The 21,259-nt window shown below is 37.1% G+C and overlaps 1 protein-coding gene across 1 annotated transcript in view; it reads right to left on the bottom strand.

Annotated features, from left to right (window-relative positions):
• The window catches only part of LOC116161051 (LIM/homeobox protein Lhx5), a 45,683-nt gene extending 24,750 nt beyond the window's left edge, over positions 1 to 20,933 (bottom strand). Inside the window, exons 1-2 of the mRNA XM_031474243.1 lie at positions 20,555 to 20,933; positions 14,390 to 14,585 (exon numbers count right to left, since the gene is read on the bottom strand). Coding sequence (XP_031330103.1) covers positions 14,390 to 14,562 — 173 coding nt within the window. The 5' untranslated portion in view covers positions 14,563 to 14,585; positions 20,555 to 20,933. The remainder of the gene's footprint in view (positions 1 to 14,389; positions 14,586 to 20,554) is intronic.
• Positions 20,934 to 21,259: the final 326 nt, after the last annotated feature.

The raw sequence follows: 21,259 nt of genomic DNA, 5'->3' as shown, positions 1-21,259 counted from the left end.
AACTTCGGCTTCTGGTAACTTGTGGGATAGAGTTAGCCGACACGCAAGTAAAATTAAGGGGGAGGTTTAACGTTGGCTAACCTGCAATCTGTCGAGAATTCTCATTCATTCTAAATTTTCGTGGGAATTTTCGAGAATTTTTGCCTTTCACGAATATGCCTTATATAGGACTCAAAATAGCTATGCCGATTAAAAAGTTTAACTTTAATTTTTCTGCAATTTATACAGCAGTGTCCTTAAACTCGAATTGGGGCTGTTTTCTCTTTGAAATTTTTCCGAAATTCAGTGAGAGAATTTTATGCCTCCGGCGAATTGAAATTCAAGCAATCCTAATCAGAAAACAAGCGTTGAGAGACGGTTCGTCGTCGAATTTATACCTACATCGGCAGCCCGCCTTTGATTCGCCCTTAAAATCCAATAAGGTTTTTTCTGTTCCAAATTCTTCTGAAATTCAGTGAGTAGAATATTATTCCTCGGAGGAACTGATGAAATTTCTGGAATTTTAAGCAGAAATAAGCACCGGGGATAATTTAACTTTAATTTTTCCCTTCAAAACCGATTTGGGGTTGTTTTGTGTTTTAAATTTTTCCGAAATACGCAACGAGCGGAATTATATTTCGGAAGAACTGAATTTACGGAAATTTTAAACAGAAAACAAGCACTTAGGGACAATTGAATCTTAGGTTTCTCGAATATTTACAGTAGTCACCTTCAAAATCAAATGGGAGTTGTTTTCCCCTTAAAACTCTTCAGAAATTCATCAGTGAATCGAATATTCTGCCTCGGAAGAACTGAAATTCCAACAATTTAACATTGAAATCAAGAATGTAATCAGCAGTAGCCTTGATTATCTCCCACAAGTGTGGGGGTTGTTTTCTGATTAACATTTTTCTGAAATTCAGTGAGTCAAACTCGGAACAATTGAAATTCGGGCAATTTTAAACAGAGAGCGAGCACTTTGGGACCTTTGAGCTTTATGTTTTTATAGAATTTATACTGCAGTCGCCCTCAAAATCAAATGGGGGTTGTTTTATCCTTCAAATTCATCTGAAATTCAATGGGTAGAGTGTTATAGGTACCTATAGGAAAAATTGAAATTCTGGCAATTTTGTTTTGAAAACAAGACAGTAGCCGCATTTGATTCTTCCTAAAAATTAAATTGGGGTGGTTTTATGTTTGAAACTCTTCTGAAATTCAGTGAGTAGAATATTATGCTCCGAAAGAACTGAAATTCCGGAAACAGCAAGCACCGAAACAGAGTTGAACTTTAATCCTTGCCACTCATCGTGGAATTTATACAGCAGTGGCCTTTGATTCTCTCCCACACTTGAATGGGGGGTTGTTTTCTGATTCAAATTTTCTCTAAATTCAGTGGCTCAAATACTATGTTTCATAGGTATACCTACTGAAATTCCGGAATTTTAAACAGAAAGCAAACACTGAGGGACAGTTGAACTTAAATCTTTGAACATCAGTCGAATTTATGGAGCGGTCCCTTTTGATTCGCCTTTTCTTTTTTTTAATTCTTCTGAAATTTAGTAATTGGCTATTTATCCCCCTTCCGAATTTAAATTCCAACTATTTTATATTGAAAACAAGGATATACACCAACAGGCACTTTTGCATAGAATTTAGGTATATAACAGTTGTCTTAGATTTTCCCCAAAAATTGAATTGGGGATATTTTCTGGTTCAAATTTTTGTGAAATTCAGAGTCAGATATTCTGCCTCGGAAGAATTGAAATTACGTCAATTTTAAACGGAAAAACAGTGAGTGAGTGCCAGTTAAACTTTAATTTGTTCAATTCATTGTGAAATTTATACTGTAGTCGCCTTTCATTCGCCCTCAAAATTGAATGTGGGTAGTTTTCTGTTTTAAATGCTTCTGAAATTCAGTGAGTCGAATACCATGCTTCGGAGGAACTGAAATGTTAGCGATCTTAAGCAGAATAAGCGCTAGGGACAGTTGCACTTGAATTTTTCGTTTTTTTTTTTACAATAGTCGCCTTTGATTTGTCCTCAAAACCAACTTTTTTGTTTTAAATTGTTCTGAATTTCAGTGAGTCGAAGATTATGCCTGAAGAATTTAAATTCCGGCAATTTTATACAGAAAGGATTGAAGGACGTAAAAATGTTAATTATTCTCGCATTTTTACCGCAGTTGCCAAAATCGAACTGGGGTTACTTTCTGTTAAAAATTCTTCACAAATTCAGTGAACTGACAAAAATTCACATTTCGGCAACTTGAACCAGAAATCAAGCACCGAAAGACGGGTGAATTTTAATCTCTACAGTGAGTCGAATACTCGCCTCAGAATATTCCGACAATTTTGAACAAAAACCAAGCACTGAGAAACGGTTGGACTTAAATTTTTTTAGAATATATACAGCAGACTCCACAATCGAGTTGGAGTTGATTTCTGTTTCAAGTTCTTCAGAAATTCAGTGAGATGAATATTCTACTTTAAAAGAAATGGAATTACGGCAATTTTAAACTGAGAGCCAGCACTGAAAGACACTTGAACTTCATTCAGCAGTTTCTTGGTTCGCCCTCAAATTCCAATTGTTTTTTGCGTAAAATTCTTCTGAAATTCAGTGAGTGGCTGTTTACCCCTTACAACATTCGCCTTTGATTCTCCCCCAAAATTTAATGGAGGTGGTTGTGTGTTTCAAATTCTTTTTAAATGCAGCGAGCCTAATATTCTGCCTCAGAAGAATTAAAATTCCGATAGTTTTAAACGGAAAACGATCACTGAGTGCGAGTTCAACTTTAAATTTTTGCAGTTGATCGTGGAATTTATACGGTAGTCGCTTTGATTTGCCCTCAAAGTCGAATAAGGTTGTTTTATGTTGCTAATTCCGCCATTTTTGAACCGAAATCAAGTATCTGGGGGCCAGTTTAATTTTTCTTTTTCAAATGCTTCTGAAATTCAGTGTGTAGAATCTTCTACTTCGGGATAATTGAAACTATGTCAAGTTCAGACAGAAAACAAGCACTGAAAGAACTTTAATTTTTCTCGAATATTTATAGCATCAGTCGCTCTCAAAATTGGAGGTTGTTTTCTTTTCCAAATTCTTCTGAAATTCAGTGAGTCGAATATTGTGTCTCGGAAGAATCGAAAATCGGGTCATTTTGAACAGAAAGCAAGCACTGAGGGACAGTTGAACTTTAATTTTTTTCCAACTTTTACAGCAGTCGCTAAAGTCGAATTGGGATTGCTTTCTGTTTGAAATTCTCCTGAATTTCAGTGAGTCGAATATTATTCCCTGAAAGAAATGAAATTTCGATCATTTTAAACAGAAAACAAACACGGGGACTGTTTAATTTTAATTTTTCTCGAATATTTGCCGCAGTCGCCCTCATTAATCAAATGGGGGTTGTTTTATCCTTCAAATTCTTCTGAAATTCAATGGGTAGAGTATTATACCTAGGAAGAATTGAAATTCCAGCAATTTTATATTGAAAACAAGAACATATATAGCAGTCATCATTTGATTCGCCCTTCAAATCAAGTTGATAGTTTGTTTCCTTTTCAAACTCTTCCAGAAATTCAGTGAGCAAAAAATTCTGGGTCGGAAGAATTGAAATTCCGGTAATTTTAAATAGAAAGAAGGCGCTGAAAAAAAATCGAGTTGGGGTTGCTTTCTGTTTCAAATTCTTCAGAAATTCAGTGAGCAGAATACTCTTCCTCGGAAGTGTTGGATTTCGGGCAATTTTGAACAGAAAACAAGCACTGAAGGACAGTTGAATTTGAATTTTTGCAACTCGTCACCATCAAATTGTTTTTTTTTTCCAATTCTTCTAAAATTTAGTGAATGGCTTATTATCCCCTTTTAAGAATTGAAATTGCAATAATTTTATATTGAAAACAAGAATATATAGAAAGGATGTCACCTTTCGCCCTTAAAATTGAATGGTGGTGGTAGAGGTGGTTTTTGTTCTAAATTCTTCAGAAATTCATTGAGTTGATTATGATTATGGGTTGTTCACACTTGCTGAAATTCAGTGAGTGAAATATTATGCTTTTAAACAGTAAATAAGCACTGAGGAACAGTTGAACTTTAATCGTTAGGGCGGTGCCTTTTAATTCGCCCTCGAATCGAATGTGGGTTGTTTTCTGTTTTAAATTCTTCTGAAATTCAGTGAGTCAAATATTCCGGCTCAAACTAATTGAAATTCCGGAAATTCTAGGTAGAAAATAAGCACGGAGAGGGTTGAATTTTAATTTTCCTTGAATAGTGACAGCAGTTGGATTCAAAATCAAATGGGTGTTGTTTTCTCTTTCAAATTCTTCTGAAATTCAGTGAGTCGCATATGATGCCTCGGCAAAGCGAAATTCCAGCAATTTTAAATAGAAAGCGAGCCCTGAAGAGCAGTTGAGCTTCAATTCTTTTTTGATTTGCTCCCAGCATCAAATTTGGATTGTTTTTTGTTACAAATTCTTCAGAAATTCGGCGAGTTGAATATTATTCCAGCTATTTTAAAAAGAAAACAAGCACTTAAGGACAGTTGAATTTTAATGTTTCTCGAATTTATCACCAGTCGCCTTTGATTCGCCCCAAGATCGAATAGGGGTTGTTTTATATTTCTCTTCTGAAATTCAGGGGGGTAGCATAGGTATTATACCTAGGAAGAACTTAAATTCTGGTAATTTTAAACAGAAAGACGGTTGAATTCTAATATTTGCAAATCATCGTCGAATTTCTACAAAGGCGCCTTTTGATCCGCCCTCAAAATCGAATTTGTGTTGTTTTCTGCTCTTAATTCTTCAGAAATTCAGTGAGTAGAATATTATGCCTCGAAAGAATTGAAATTTCAACCATTTTATTTTGAAAACAACAACAGTCACCTTTGATTCGCCCTTAAAATCGAGTTAGGGTTGTTTTCTCTTTCAAATTCTTCTAATATTCGGTGAACTCATAGAATTGAAATTCCACCAATTCTAAGCAGAAAATCGTGGGACAATTAAGCTTTAATTTTTGTCCCGATTTTATATACTTCAGAAGTTGTGGCCAAAAAATCAAATTGGGGTTATTTTCTGTTAGTAATATTTATATCTCAGAAGAACTAAAATTCTAGCAATTCGAAACTGAGGACGAACAATGGGAAAAAGTTTCTGGAATTTATACCTAGAGCAATAGCTTTTGATTCGCTCTCAAAATTCGAATGGGGGTTCTTTTCTGTTTCAAGTTCTTTCGAAATTCGGTGAGTAAAATCGCAAACTTTAAAATACCGGCAATTTTAAACGGAAAAATCGCCTTTTATTCGCCCTCAAATTCAAATTGGGATATGTTTTCTGTTCCAAATTCCTCAGGAATTTAGCGGGTTTGATATTATGCCTCGGAAGACCCGACATTCCAGCAATTTTAAACAGAAGACAAGCGCTGAGGGACAATCGAAATTTAATTTTTGTGAGTAATTTACGCAGCAATCACCTTTGATTCGTCCTTAAAATTAAATTGGTTTTTTTCTGTTAAAAATTCTTCAGAAATTCAGTGAGTCGAATATTCTGCCACTGCCACAGAAGAATTGAAAATCCGGCAATTTTTAAACACAAAGCAATCACTGAGTGTCAGATGGGGGTTGTTTTCTATTTCAAATTCTTCTAAAATACAGTGAGTCGAATATTATGCCTAGGTATCATTGAAATTCCGGAAATTTTAACAGAAAGAAATTACTGAGGCCGGCTGGGCATTAATTTTCCTCGAATTTATACAGCAATCGTCAAAATCGTTATTGTTGTTGTTTCCTGTTTTAAATTCTCCTAAAATTCAGTGATTCGAATTCCCTGCCTCCTAAAAATTGAAATTCCGATCATTTTAAAAAGAAAACAAGCACTAAGGGATGGTTGGACTTTAATTTTTCTCGAATTTATACAGCAGGTGCCTGTTATTTTCTGTTTCAAATTCTTCAGAAATTCAGTGAGTAGAACTGTATGCCTCTGGAGAATGGAAATTCCAGCAATTCTAAACGGAAAACAGGCGCTTTGTCTCGATTATATACAGCCGCCGCCTTTAATTCTCCCCCAAAATTAAATGGGGGTTGTTTTCTTATTCAGATTTTTTCTGAAATTCAGTGAATCGAATACTATTGCTCGAATTAACTAAAATTTCAGCTATTTTAAGAAAAAATTTGCGCTTGGGACAGTTGTACTTTAATTTTTCTCGAGTGTATACAGCAGTCGCCAAAGTCGAGTTGGGGTTGTTTTCCATTTTATGTTCTTCCGAAATTCAGTGAGTTAATTATATGATGCCTCGGAAAAACTGAAATTGCAGCAATTTTAAACAGAGAACAGACATTGTGGGACAGTAGAACTTATGTTTCCTCCAATCTTCACAACAGTTGCCTTTGATTCTCCCTCAAAATGGAATGGGGTTGGTTGTCTATTTAAAATTCTTCTGAAATTCAGTGAATCGAATGTTATGTCTCGGAAGAATTGAAATTCGGGCAATTTTAGGTAAATCGAAAACAATCACAGTTGAATTTCAATATTTCTCGAATACTTAGAGCAATCGCCCTCAAAATCAAGTGGAGATTATACCATAACACCCTGTAGCATCGCCAACGAAGCGTTTGCGGACCTATTGAACTTTTAAGTCATAAAATAAGCCAAAGAATGAGCCCCTTCCGTATTTACATCATATTTAGGAACACTCTGTGTATTCTTGTTTTCAATATAAAATTGTTGGAATTTCAATTCTTAAGGAGAATAATAAGTCATTACTTCTAGACGCTAGAACAGAATAACCCTAATTCGATTTTGAAGGCGAATTCAAGGTGGGTGATGCATATTCTCAGTGAGTCGCAAAGATTACAATTCAGCTATCCTTCAGTATTTGTTTTCTGTTAAAAATTGCTAGAATTTCAGTTCTTTTGAGGCGAAATATTCTACTCACTGAATTTCAGAAGAATTGGAAACAGAAAAAAACGCATTTCGATTTTGAGGAATCATTGCTGCCGTATAAATTCGAGGAAAAATAAAATTCAACTATCTCTCGGTCGGTGTTTGACTTCTGTTTAAGATTGTTTTTTCGAGACAGAATATTCGACTCACTGAATTTGCAACAAACAACCAAGAATTTGGTTTTTTGGGCAAATTAAGGCGGCTCTGTATAAAATAGCGACAATAATTAAAATTCAATTGCCCCTCAGTCCTTGTTTTCTGTTTAGAATTACTGAAATTCCAATTCTCCGGAGGCAGAAAGTGCTACTCACTGAATTTCTGAGGAATTTGAAACAGCATGCAATTCCAATTCGAGAAAAATTAACATTCAACTGTCTCTGCTTGTTTCCTGTTGAAAATAGCTGGAATTTCAGTATTCCCGAGGTATAATATCCTACTCACTGAATTTAAAATGGATTTCAAACAGAAAATAAGCACAATTCGATTTTAAGCAAAGGCAACTCTTGCAGAATAACTTCGAGAAAAATTAAGGTTCAATTGTCTCTCTCAGTCTCAGTGTTTCCGGTAATTTCAATTAAGATTAAACTGTTTCTTTTTGATTAGAATTGTGGGAATTTCAAAGACAGAGAAAATGATCTCAATCCGATTTTGGAGCCTAATTAAAGGCGACTGATGCGAAAATTTCTAAGTGAGTCGCGGAGATTAAAATTCAACTACTTATCCTTCATTGTTAGCTTTCTGTTTAAAACTGCCGGTTTCTCCTAGGCAGACAATTCAACTCACTGAATTTCCGAAAAATTGGAATCGGAAAACAACCCTCATTCACATTTGAGGACGAATCAAAGTGACTGCTGGATAAACTGTCCCTCAGTGTTTGTTTTCAGTTTAAAATTGGCCGAATTTCAATTGTCCGGAGGCATAAAATTCTAGTCACTGAATTTCAGAAGCATGTTCAACAGAACACATCCCCAATTTGATTTTGTGGGCAAATGAAGGTGGCTGTTGTAGTAAATCGAGAGAAAAATTAAAGTTCAATTGTCCATCGGCGGTTCTCTTTTTAGAATTGCTGGAATTTTCATTCTCCAGAGACATCAAGTACCACTCGCTGAATTTCAGAAGAATTTCAAGCAGAATCACCATTTTGTTTGGGGGGGGGGGGCGATCAAACGCGAGTCCTGCATAATAGATTGGACAGTGAGTTGCAAAGATTAAAATTCAACTACAGTGCTTATTTCTGCTTAAAATTGCTAAAATTTCAGTTCCTCTGGGGCATACAATTCGACTCACTGAATTTCAGAAGAATTTAAAACAAAAAACAAAACCATTCGAATTTGAGGGTCAATGCATGGATAAATTCGTGAACTCTCCCTCGGTTCTTGCTTTCCTTTTGCTGAAATTTGAATTCTTCCGAGGTATAATCTGAGACTCACTGAATTTCAGAAGAATTTGAAACAGAAAAAAAACGGTATGGGAGTACCCCCCAATGAAAAAAATTTTATGATACGTTCTTTACAATTATCTTGAGATTCTTATACGAACAAACTCTTAAGTATGCTGGGGGGTATAAAGGGGGGTATTTCATACGCCCCAGATCGCCCGGTGCTACGTTTTCCCACAAAAGTGCTCGAATCTCATCATTATTGAGTTTGAAAAAGGGCACATAAATTACTATTCATGTGTAGTATGCAAACATTATAATCTATTGTGGTGAAACTAGCACGGGGGGGGGGGGGTTACGACCTATTTTCCCATTGTCCCATCTTTTTCCGTACTTTTGCTTTTCTACTCCGTCAAACGCTGCCTTTAAATCGATGAAAAACGCTAACACTTTTCCCCCTTTTTTCAACCGATCCCCTCTCATCTACCCCCCCCCCTCTATTCGTATTTATTTTCAACTCGTTATATTTTTCCCTTTCCCTCTGTTTATCACATTCCAAAAAACGTTTTCTGTTTTTGTTTCCCTTATTTATTCTTTATAGTCTTTCTGTTTCTCCATTTTTTTTCCTTACATTTTCTTTTGCACTTTTTTCTCAACTCTTTCTATATCTCTCCATCGTTATTCGGTATCCGTTTTGCCTTAAAAACTGATTTGGGGTTGTTTTCTATTTAAATTCGTCTCTTCTCAAATCAGTGAGTCGAATATTATTCCTCTGAAGAATTTCCAGCAATTTTAAACAGGAAACTGAGCAGGAATCAAACAGTGGGGGATTCATAAACGTTTTGAAACTTCGCCCCTCTGAGGCAATAAAGCCAATAAACATCATGAAATCTTGCGCTACTATTAAAAATACCTTAATTTTAGTGGGCATATCATTGGTCGATTTATTTCTGTTTCTCTTAGCCCCTTATGTTATGGCTCTGTCCGTCTCTCCGTCTGTTCCTCGTCTAACTCGAGAACAAAAAGAGATAGCGATGCCAAACTTTCGCCAATCCAGGATCAGTGCTATTTATATGAGCCGGATCAAAAGTCTGGTTTCCGAATACGAGTTTTTTTTTTGCTGGGGGCTTAGTGTCCTTAGGAGACATTGCAAGTCAGTCTAAGGCGAGTTCAGCGTAATTCGCTCCAATGTAAACAGTAAATCTGACTGTCCTAAACCAAATATAAACAAAGTCGAGTGGGATTTATGTCGAACTCCCCTCGAATGATTTAATTTTGTGTGTTCACGCAACGGCCTGTGTGAATAAATCTCGAAGATGATTGCAAGCACAGAGAGAGCAACAAAAACTTGTTCAACAAATAAATCACCGCTCGCGAGAAAGGTTTTGAAATGAGAATTTTTCGCTCGGCTTAAAATAAAAATATTAACATTAATTTACACAATGAATAATAAATGAAGAAAGCAGTCGATCCACTAATTTATAGCATTTTTTCGGGGGTACGGGGGGCGTTCGACAAATCGGTCACTATCCTGAATAATTTATATAGTCGTAAGTTATGAATGAAATTATAAAAAAAAATGCGTTTGATTTATTCTCGCGTAATTTAAATTACAAATTTTATCATAATCTCCCTTGTCCCCCGCGCGATTCTATGGGAACCGAGCGTATAATTAAAACAATTAAACGTCAACAAAACTCAAAGTCACTCTAATTTCCTTACGAAAATTATGAACAATTTCGTGATTAAGACGTTCGCCAAATTTAATTAGTTTTTTCTATAACGTCAGGAACAGTTAAAAATCTTAATAAAAATTAACAGTTACTTACATCTCGCTGTGTATGTCTGGAAAAAAGCGGGCGACGTGGCCCTTTTTTTAATTTTTTGAAAAATCGTGCGTGAAGGCCACTGGCGTTTCGCTTGGTTTAACGCTTCAATGCTGCTGAAATTTGGCGCGGTCGAGTGAGCGCAATCTCTCTTTTTATGTACGCGGAGGTAGACAATTCGAAGGATTGCACAGCCATGTGGAAATCAAAAGGCGATGGTACGCGATCTAGGAAAAAGTGGTGGCCCTACAACTGATCCTTGTGGTAAACCGCGCGTGACGATCGGTCGCAGGTGCATTAGACAGACCAAAAGGCGTTGCCATTTAATTTACGACATTGTTTTGACTGCAAACTTCAAATGCGCTGACTTGTACAAACATTGTTAACTAAAACAAAAAAGTGTGCCCCATTTGCGGCGTCGTCGGCGTCGGCGACGTATTGATCGCCAACGTCGAGCCAATAGAATTCGACTCATTTTTCGCGCCGAAACCCCCAATTGATCGAAATTTTAATTATCGTATTCGCGCGGCCGACGGATGTCGTCCCCGTAGTTTCGCGACGCCCGAGAGCGAGAGCTGATTTAAGGGTGTAAAAGTTATCGTTTTAGAGGTGCTACGGGACCGTTTTATGTTTGAATTTCATTACGCGTATCGCGTTACAAGCGACATGGCTTTAGGTTTCGCGCTCAAATTCTATTATACCTACGCCTGCCCTTCTTTTGTTGACGCTTTTTTTTTCGTTTTCCTACGGCCCGAAATAATTAAATCGTTTGATGACTTATTTTTTATAGTCCCGCTGATACCCACTTCGCAAACAACTTCACAAAAAGAACCGATTTGAAATTCCCGCGCATTTTAGGCGAGAACACAAAAATCAACCCGATCGCCATTACATAGAGATACATTTTACTCTCTGCTCTTAATACATAAAGCATCTGTCGGAAGGATTTTAGAAAGTTTTCGTTCCCTCCCGGGGGAGCATGATCAGCGAAGGGGTTTTTTTCTAGTCTATTTTCGCTTAAACGAGAAGGTATTAATGCTCCTGCTAGATAAATCATCCACCCGTAAAAGTTTCGGAAACTTTCTGTGCTCCTAATACCCACTTTTTGTGGTTCCCAGCAGTACAAGACGAGTTAGTAACCCCAAGAACTGTCGGAAACAGGAAAATATAATCAGCGAGAAGGTATTCCCGCTACAGTACGACATCTATTGAACAATTTACGTGACTACCAGGAGAACATGACAGGAGGAGGTTTTGTCTCAAGAGGAACGCTATATTAAGACGATACAATGGACGAGAAGGTATTTTTTCTGTTCTAATAAATATATTATCTGTCTGAAAAATATCTCAAATTTTGGGCGAGTATGTATCAGGAGAACATAATAAATGCGCTTCCTTTTTCGAGCCACACATGCTCTTAACACGTAGAGTATGTATTAGAACTTTTTGTGGCTATCGAGAGAGCATATCAAAGAACGTGGTCTTTTTCTAACTTCAAGGCAAGGTTTTACAAATGTATTTTTCCTTAAACCCCTAAACTTTTGAGGAGGTATCTCTGTGCAATTTTCTAAATTCCAGGAGAACGTAATAAACGAGGAGATATTTTTTTTAACCTTAAAGGGAAAGTTTCAGGTGTCTGTTGCTGCTGATACATAGACATTTGCCAAAAAGATTTGATTATCAGGAGAACATAATACATTTTTTCTAATCTCAAGGGAGGGGGTTTCGGCAATTTATTTTCCCTTTCCAGGAGAATATAATGCTCCTGATACATAGAGTAAACGTTAGAAATAAATTTTAAATGTACTTTGGTTGGCTAGGAGAATATTCTAAAGGAGGAAGTCCTTCTGAAGTCAGAAAAATACCTTTCCGTTTATTATGTTCTCTTGATTGCCAGAAGGGATTTTTTCCGAAAGGTACTGTATGTATTAGGAGCTCAGATATCTTCTCGCGCATTATATTTTACTGAAACAATAGTTGTCTAAACTTCAAGGTGGTCTATGTATTAGGAGTCCAGTACATTTTCATCGTATTAAGAGCAGGGCTACCTCTTTACTCTTTATATTATCCTGATCCGAAAGGTTAACGGAAAATGAGCGTATGAACTATATCTTTTGAAACAAAACTAAGTCCTTTTCGTTTACAAAATGTCTGTGTATGCTCATACAAAAATCTCCGAAGGTTGAACGAATATAAGGAGACAAGGAGAAAAGGTATACCTCGCTTATTACATTCTTCTGGTAGCCGACGGAAGTATTTTAATTTTCTGACTAAGTAATACCAGGGGAACATGAGTCACTACGAGGTCATTTTACGTCATTAAAAGGAGTACTTTAACAATTTATTTTCACTTAAATCGTCGGAAACCTTTGTATCAGGATTATTCGAGCTAAAAGGTAACCCTGCTCCTAATACATCACAAAAACAGCTACCAGGAGAATGTAATAAAAGAGTAGGTCCCTGCAGATCTTTTTATAGTTTATAGAGTATCCGTCAAAAGATGGCAGGAGAACATATTAAACGAAAAGGTCTTTTTTGAAGCAATATTTATTTTTCATTCGCCTTCTGGAACTTTTGTATCAGAATAACATCCCGAGTGAGGAGGTAGCACGTAGAGTATGTATTGGACGAATTTTTGGGGGTGAGCAGGAGAGCGTATTAAACGAAATGGTTTTTTTCTAACTCCAGGACGATTGTGTCAGCAATTTATTTTTCTTCGAGCTTTTATGAACTTGCATATTAAGAGAATATAAAGAGCTAGGGGGAACCTCTGTACCAGAAGAATGTACTTAGTAAAAAGGTATCCCTGCTCCTGATACATAAGATTATACGTGGGAAGAAAAGTTTTCTTTGGATAGCTAGGAGGCGTTTTCGAGTTCCAGAAGAAAGGTTTCGACAACATATTTTGTAAGGAAAAAATCTATCAGGAGAATATAATAAGCGAGGAGGTTTTAGTGATGCTTTCGATAAAGTTACGTAACTTTGGTTTGTCTAATAGGAGATTATAATAAACAATATTACCTGATGAAAATTTATTTGCGCTTTAATCTTCCGGAACTTTTGTATCAGGAGAGTATAATACCAGGCGAATATTGTGAAGAAGAACACCGCAATAATTGCTGCCAGGACCTTTGTATCAGGAGAAAATATCAGATGAGCACGATGCACGGGGAGGTCTTTATCCATCATCAAGAGGAACTCCTTCCAGAATTTTTGTATCAGGAATATAACATGATGCACGAGGAGGTCTTCTTCCTACACCAAGAAGAACATCGCAACAATTCCTTTCGGCACTTTTGTATCATGGGGAAATGATTAACGAGGTCTTTTCCGTCATCAAGAACATCGCAACAATTCTTTCCAGAATGTTTGTATCAGGAGTATCTAATAGCAGGGGAACATGTTGCATGAAAGAATCAGGACAATGAGGAGAAAATAACAGGGAAACATGATGCGCGAGATCTTTTTCCGAAATCGAAAGCAACATTTCAACAATTTATTGCTGTATACACCGTCGGAAACTTTCGTATCAGGATAATATAACGAGTGAGGAGGTCCCTGGCTTTTAACACGTAGTGTATCTATCGGAATTTTTTCAAATTTCTACCAGGAGAACATTTGGTGTTTTTTGGTTCTAAGGCGAATTCTTTTAACCTTCTCTGGTCACCAGGAGAACATAATAAAGGAGGAGCTCTTTTTCTAACCTCGAAAAATTTTATTTTCTTAAGTTTATTTCGGTTTAACCTTTCGGGAACGATTGTGGCAGGATGATAATAATTAGTGAAAAGATATCTCTGCTCCTGATAGGATTTTTTTTTCTAACCGCGGGTGGACAGTTTCAACGATATATTTTTGCTTGAAAAATCGGGAACTTAATAACATATGAGAATATTATGAGCGAGGAGGTATCTCTACTCCTAATACACAGACTATGTTTTGGAAAAGTTATGAAACTTTGGTCTGGATACTAGGACAACATGATAAACGAGATTGCCTTCCTATAGTAGATTTTTTTGCACTTTATCCTTCTAGAATGTATTAGGAGAACAGGTTTTTTCAGTCATTGAGTTTTTTTCGCCTACATTCAGGAGTAAACGCTCCTAATACATAAAGTATCTGTCAAAAAAATCTTCTCCAGATATCAGGAGAACATAAAGGAGATCTTATTTCAAGAGGTATATTTTCGTTGAATTTTTGTATCAGGGGAGCATAATGAGCCCTACTTCTAATACATATAGAAAATTTAAGACTAAATAAAAACAGAATCAAAAGACACTTACCTAAAAAAGTCGTCTCTACAAAAAAGTTTGCCTTCTCTTGAAAAACACTTGTCCGTCAGCGGTTTATGACAATCAAAACACCTTACACAATCAGCGTGCCACGTCCTTTCAAGAACATTTAGTAGGAACTTGTCAAGTATAGGTTTGTTACAGCCGGCGCAAGCAATCAGCATTCCGGCGGCTGGCTCTGCTCGACCTTAAAATTAAGAGAAAACAGCAAATTAAAAACGTTGCCCATCAGAAGCGCGCGCGCGCGAGGCCGTCGAGGGCGTGCGTCAGGGATCGCCCGCTGGCCCTTTACTATTTAAACAATAACCGGGGCGCGCGCGCGCGGTTGCCTCGCGGGCCCAAATCAAAAATGGTCGGTGGCCAAGAATGCGTGTATAATTAGTATTGTTTAAGGAGATTAGTATCGTAATACCCCCTCATTATGTAGGTAGGTACCTAACTTTCTTGGAAACTGCACACGGTCTTTTGTTGTCCAAATTGAAATGCCCAATTAACTTTCAATTTGTCCCCGCGACCACGCCGAATTTTCCGCTTTTTCGCTCAATTTTAGCGCGCGTAGCGAATCGCCTGATAAATTTTAATCGTCGAAATTTAATGAGTGCTCTCGATTTTAATTGAAATTCGAAGTTTATTGTTTTCGTTCGAAAAAATTCCGCACACGGCTCCAGTTACTGCAATGGCCACAGATCAAAACTATTATTGTTGAATCAAGAATTATTTTTGTTCAGTAGGAATTATTCCTGTGATCCTGATACATATAAAGAGGTCAACATAGTACGTTAGGTTAGAATCTTCTACTTAAACTTGCTTCTCTTGCCATGGTGAATCATTTTTTGAAGGGAAAAACTTGTATCAGGAGATTACGATATTAAAGGAGACGTTTCTCTTATTTACATATTCTTGCGTGTCTGTTATCCTGATACGTAACAAAAGATTGGTATCAGGAGAGCATTAGAAGGTGTCAGTTGATAACTTCTACCTAAACTTGCTTCTCCGACTATGCATTGAAACATTTTTTGAAGGGAAAGACTTGACCAAGAGATCATGATATTAAAGAAGATGTTTCTCCTCGAATTTACCTCCTATTTACACATTCTTAAGTTTCTTTGATCCTGATACATAAAACAAAGTTTGTATTAGAACATAATACGTTAAGCAAACTCATTATCAACCATCTTCTTCTGTAGTATGATCTCCTGATACACAATTTTTCAGTGTAAATGCTTGGGTCGGGGCACAGGAAGACACACAGAACACATTGTATGTACTAGAATCACAAGACACAAAAATGATGGGAAAAAACTGTCGGAAATTTTTCCATCGGGAGCGTATAAGACCAGGGGAACATGATCCAAGAGGAGATATATCTTCCTTCATCAAGAAGGATATCGCATCAATTTCATCCAGAACTCTTGTATCAGGAGAACATTATCATTTTTCCGAAGGACAATTTTTGTTTCAAGACAATGTAATAGAACATGCATAAAGAGTCTTGCGAAATCAAAAGGTACATTTCAACCATTTATTTTTTGTAATAATGATCGGAATCTCGTGTGTCAGGAGTGTATAATGAACTAGAAGGTGTTTCTACCCGTAATGCACAAAGTATTCGTCAAAAGAACTAGAAAATGAGGTTTTGTTCTTGTTTCAAGATGATGTTTCTAACATTTATTTTCGTTTAACCTTCGGGATCTTTTGTATCACGGTGTTATAATGAGCTCCTAATATCTAGAGCACCCGTCTTCGTATCTCAGGAGTACATGAGAGATTATGATATTAATGAAGGTGTGAATTTACCACCTATTTATACGCTTTGGGTTCCTGTGATCTGATTCATAAAAAGGACTTGTATCAGGAGAACATAATACTTTAGAAGGTGTCAGTTGATAACTTCTACTTAAACTTGCTTCTCTCACTATGGCATTGCAACACTTTTTGAAGCGAAAGACTTGTATCGGGAGATTATGATGGTAAAGAAGGTGTTTTTCAGGGCTTTTACCTCGACATTCTTGAGTTCTTGAGATTTTTAATCATAAAAAAGAGAATATAATACCTTAGGCAAAAGTATGATCAAAAATCTTCTACTGTAGTATGATAGTACCCATTCTTGGATCAGGGGCACATTAACGTAAAACGGTACAAATAACGAAAAAAAATGTTAAACACGTTCCTACATGCTGTGTTCACCTGATACAAGCTTTTCCTTAAAAAATCTTGTGGGTATTAGGATCACAAGAACACAAACGATAAGCACAAGTTTTCATATAATCTCCTGATAGTTATTTTCTTTGGATAGGGAATTGTTGATATAAATTCATCGTCCAGGGGCACAAGACCGTAAGAAAGAATTTTTTTAATATATTTCTGCGAATCTGGCGCAACAATTCTTAAAACAAAAATTTATATCAGGGGAACAGAATGCGTGAAAATAAAGTGTGTGCTTTCTTGCGACTGTTTGGCCCTGATGGAGCAGTAATTTATATCAGATCATAATAAGTGAGGTGTCCGTCAATCCATTGAACATCTCCTAGCGACTCTGCGAACCTGATACAGTAATTATTAAAAAAGAAAGTTCTCTCGGGAGAACAATAAGTGGGGAGAAGTTTGCCAGTAAATTGTACACCCTCTTACTTCTCTGTGAGTCTAATGCAGTGATTCTTAAAAACATGTTATACTAGGTGAACATAACAAGTAAGGAGGTGTCTGTGCTTGCAATCTTGCTGCAATGATTCTATTATAATAATTTCTATTAGGAGAGTTTTTTTTTTAAGTAATTTGCATCAGAATCCCATCCGTAATTCACAGAGAAATTGTTTTTACCAGGAAAGCATAATTAACGGGGAGGTTTTTTCTGTGCTCGAGGAAAATGTTTCGACACTCTTTTCTCAGCGAATCTGATCTCCTGATACTAGTCTTTCTTTTTAAAATCAACACAAAGATATCCATAATTCCACCGTTTACAAAAAAAACAATGGAAAGCGCTTAAAATTTGTCTAGGGCCTTCTATGATTTTTGAAAACAGTTTGAGGTATTACATGTCGTTTTCTAGAGTTTTATTGAACCTCTTCTTAGTTCTCTATCGCCTTTCTAGGGCATTTCGGGTTTTCTGTTAGTATCGCAAGTGTTTTAATTAGGCGCAATTTATGCGCTACTTAGCAGCATCAAAATTGGGCTATGGACACCCGTTTTTCACTTTCAAAAATATAAGCAACTCAACGCAACTTGTGACAGTTGTCAATTTTTTATTACCGAGCCCCAGCCCCCCATTATGCGCTTTTAAGTAAAATTTTGCGCCATTATAAGACAAGCATCAGCTGTTTCATTAATATGTGCGCTTTTAATTAAGTGCCAATTATGCGCTACTTGACACGGTTTCCTTCAGAGTCTCTAGGTATTTATCTCTAAATTATGCAAAAGTTTCATTAACTGATCTCAAATTCCATGACAGTGATAATTATTAGTAGTGAGTACCAATTATGCGACGGTAAATAAAATTGTGCGCCTTTGCACATGAATTGCAGAAACACCGTCAACGCAGAAGTAACTAATTTCTACCATTTTTGTTAATATCGCGAGTGATTAAAGTCTAATTCAACTTAGTGTTAATTAGGCGCCAATTATGCGCTGCTGAATACCGATTTAAATTTTTCGCCGCAAGTTCGGCGATTTGCCTGATTTGTGCGCAGCGAAGAACTCAATTTGTAATTTAATTAGGATTAATTAAAATCTAATCAAATTGTGCGCCAATTATGCACTGCTCAATGTCGTCAGAATTAAACTCCAAAACATGCCCTATGGCAGTCGCCCACTTTTAATGACAAAATTACTGAGTTTTTGTATGCCTCATTTAATAATACTTTGCGTTATAACGCGACAGCGTGATTGAGTTTTTTCTTGATGCTGTGATGGTAATTTAGATTTAATGGGCTTTTAATTATGCGCTGCTTAACGCTCTTAACATGAAAATTCACGTTTTGCAACCCCCTTCGACTTAGGCATGTGACAATCGCGTATTTTTCATTAAAATGTGATCGGAGACCAATTATTCACCGTTAAATAAAATTGTGCGCCATATAAGAGGACGCGTTTTTTCGCAAAAAATCGTCGCCGCGAGGATACCTAAGTTCTAATTAATATTTGAGTTTTCATTGTGTGGTGCTGAGTACTGTCAACATTAAATTTTTTACTTTTTTCAACTCAAATTTTAGGAAGTGTCTAATTATGCGCCCTTAAACAAGATTTTTGCGCCACAAAATTATACAAATGTTGCCAAAATACTATCGCCACGAACCAAATTGGTAATTTTCATTTTTAATATCATGACATCGTGAGTGTGATTATGCGCTAATTATATTTTTCTCTTTAATTAGGGGCCAATTATGCGCTGTCTGGCACGGTTTCCTTCAGAGGTATCTATCTACATTATGCAAAAGTTTCATTAATTCATGACAGTGAATTATTAGACATTAATTACAACGTATCTAGTAGCAATTATGCGCCGGGAATGAAATTTTGCGCCGTTGTACATGAATTGCAAAAGCGCAGAAATATCCCATTTTGGTTAATATCATGACCGTGATTAAAGTCTAATTCAAATTTATGTTAATTAGGCGTCAATTATGCGCTACTGAATAAGGATTTTAATTTTGCGCCATAAATTCTAACGGCCTGCCTTCACTTAGTGTAGAGATGAACTAAATTTGTAATATGCTGGTTAAGTTTTAATTATAATTTAATCAAATTGTGCGCCAATTATGCCCTGCTCAATATCATACTGTGAAGGCGATTTAGATTTAATTACATTTTGAACTTTTAATTATGCGCTTCTTGGCGCTCTAATATGAACATTGATGTTTTACATTTTACCAACCGTCTTTGAGCTACGTATGTGACAATCGCCTATTTTTAATTAAAAAGTTATCGTGGACCAATTATTCGCCGTTAAATACAATTGTGCGCCATATAGTAGGATACATTTTTTTCGCAAAAAATCGCCGCCGCGAGAATGCGTACGTTCTAATTATTATTCGAGCTTTCACTATGCCCTCAACAATAAACTTTGCGGTTTTTTTAACCGAACTTTGATTATACAAGGTAGGTAACAATTATGCGCCGTTAAATATACTTTTGCGCCACTATATGCGGTAATGCATATGTCACGAGTTGGCGCAGTAAAGGACCAAATTGATAATATTGTCATTGTTAATATCATGAATGTGATTATGCGCTAATTAAGTATTTCTCTTTAATTAGGCGCTAATTATGCTGCTGTCCTGCTCAAAGGCGCATTGTGCACTCGGTTCTGAATTCTAACTAAGATCTACTTAATTAGGTACTAGAATTGAATTTGGCGCCGTACCGGCGAGTAGGCCAATTTTCAAATTTTCTCTTAAAACCAAATTTTGCGCCTCCGGCATAAATCTTTGTGGTCTATGCGAAACAAAGAGGTTACCAACACGTCTTCGACCCGTGTTACAAATTTTTTGAAAATTTAAAAACGCTTTCTTTATTTTTGAATTGAAAATTCAATGCGACGACCTCCTCCCCGACGGATCAAAATTTTGGAATTTTCTTTTCTTCAAAATAATTTGAAATCTGGAAATTTAAGTACCTTAAGTCCTCGACTCGATTATCACAAAATGTTCTTTTTTTAGAGACACTCGAAAACCTTTGTACGATAAGGAATTTTCCGGTCAAGTTTAAGCCAAACCCAATTCTTTTTCAAAAAAATGTTCTCAGTTCGGTTTTTGAATTTTGTCTACCTATAGTTATCGGATGGGCCCGACGGAAGAATGTTTCCTTTAAACAAATTACAAAATTTTATTAGTAAACTAATTCGCGGTGTTAATTAATTTTGAATTGTGGTGGACAAAGATGCCTAATTAGTAATTACCGATCTTTGGAATCGGTTGCCACGGACGACAGTGCAACAGCCACTATTCCTCGAGCTTTATGCGACAAGGTCCATAAAACTTTACTGACTTTTTATACAGTCGCAAGTGAAATTGTCGTATAATTACGTATACAAATTTAGGGTTTGAATAGAATTGCGCCTAATTGGTACCTAATTAACACTTCTTCTGTTTCACTTAATTACACTGGTTAATTAGGCCGTAATTAGCAATACAGTGTGATCCGTCGCGAGGACGAGCATACCTATGTTGTGTGCCGTGTGATGTATAAAAGAAGAATTAGGCCCAAGGGGTACATGAGCCAGTCCGGCCCTTAGGGTTAGGGCCCCCACGGAAGCACAGGCGGGCCCCCCGTCCAGGTACGCAGCCAGCCTGATGGGAAAATGCACTTTACACCCACAAAATATTTAGTTATCGCACTAATACACTGTGTTTTGGTTTTTCTCGGGGGGGTTCGAAGCGCACACACGCGCCCGTTCCGATTTTCGCGAAATGCAGTGGCGCCCGTCCTCAGTACTACCTACTACACGCGCGCGTAACTCGCGAATTTTTTTTTAGTCTGGTGCGAAGCCTCGTCTGTCACGATCGCTCACGTTCGTTGATAGCAACAAACTGGCAACCCATTCCAGTGGCGCCGATGCCCCCTAGTTTTCCCATTGATTTCTCCCCACCCGCCCGATCCGCCAATCGGCGACGTCCGATACGCCCCCCACCCGACGCGCCTCCTTCTGGTAGCCATCAGCTCGCGATGCTTATCGTTCACCTACGGCACTGCCAGCGCACTTATTCCACGGGGTCCCAAAGACCCTTTTCCCATGCCGCGCGCCTTTCTTATCCTTTTTTTTCTCCTCCGCGTTTTTCGCTACTGTTTTGCATTTTTACGCCGGTCTCACCTTTTTCCGAGGTGAGATGCGCGGCGACGTCGTCGTCGCCGTCGAAAATTTTTCCT

This window comes from Photinus pyralis, unplaced genomic scaffold (genome assembly GCF_008802855.1).
Source record: "Photinus pyralis isolate 1611_PpyrPB1 unplaced genomic scaffold, Ppyr1.3 Ppyr1.4_LG10, whole genome shotgun sequence".
NCBI classification, from domain to species: domain Eukaryota; kingdom Metazoa; phylum Arthropoda; class Insecta; order Coleoptera; family Lampyridae; genus Photinus; species Photinus pyralis.
Note: the sequence above shows the minus strand (reverse complement) of the source record. Positions and strands in the feature narration are given on the sequence as shown.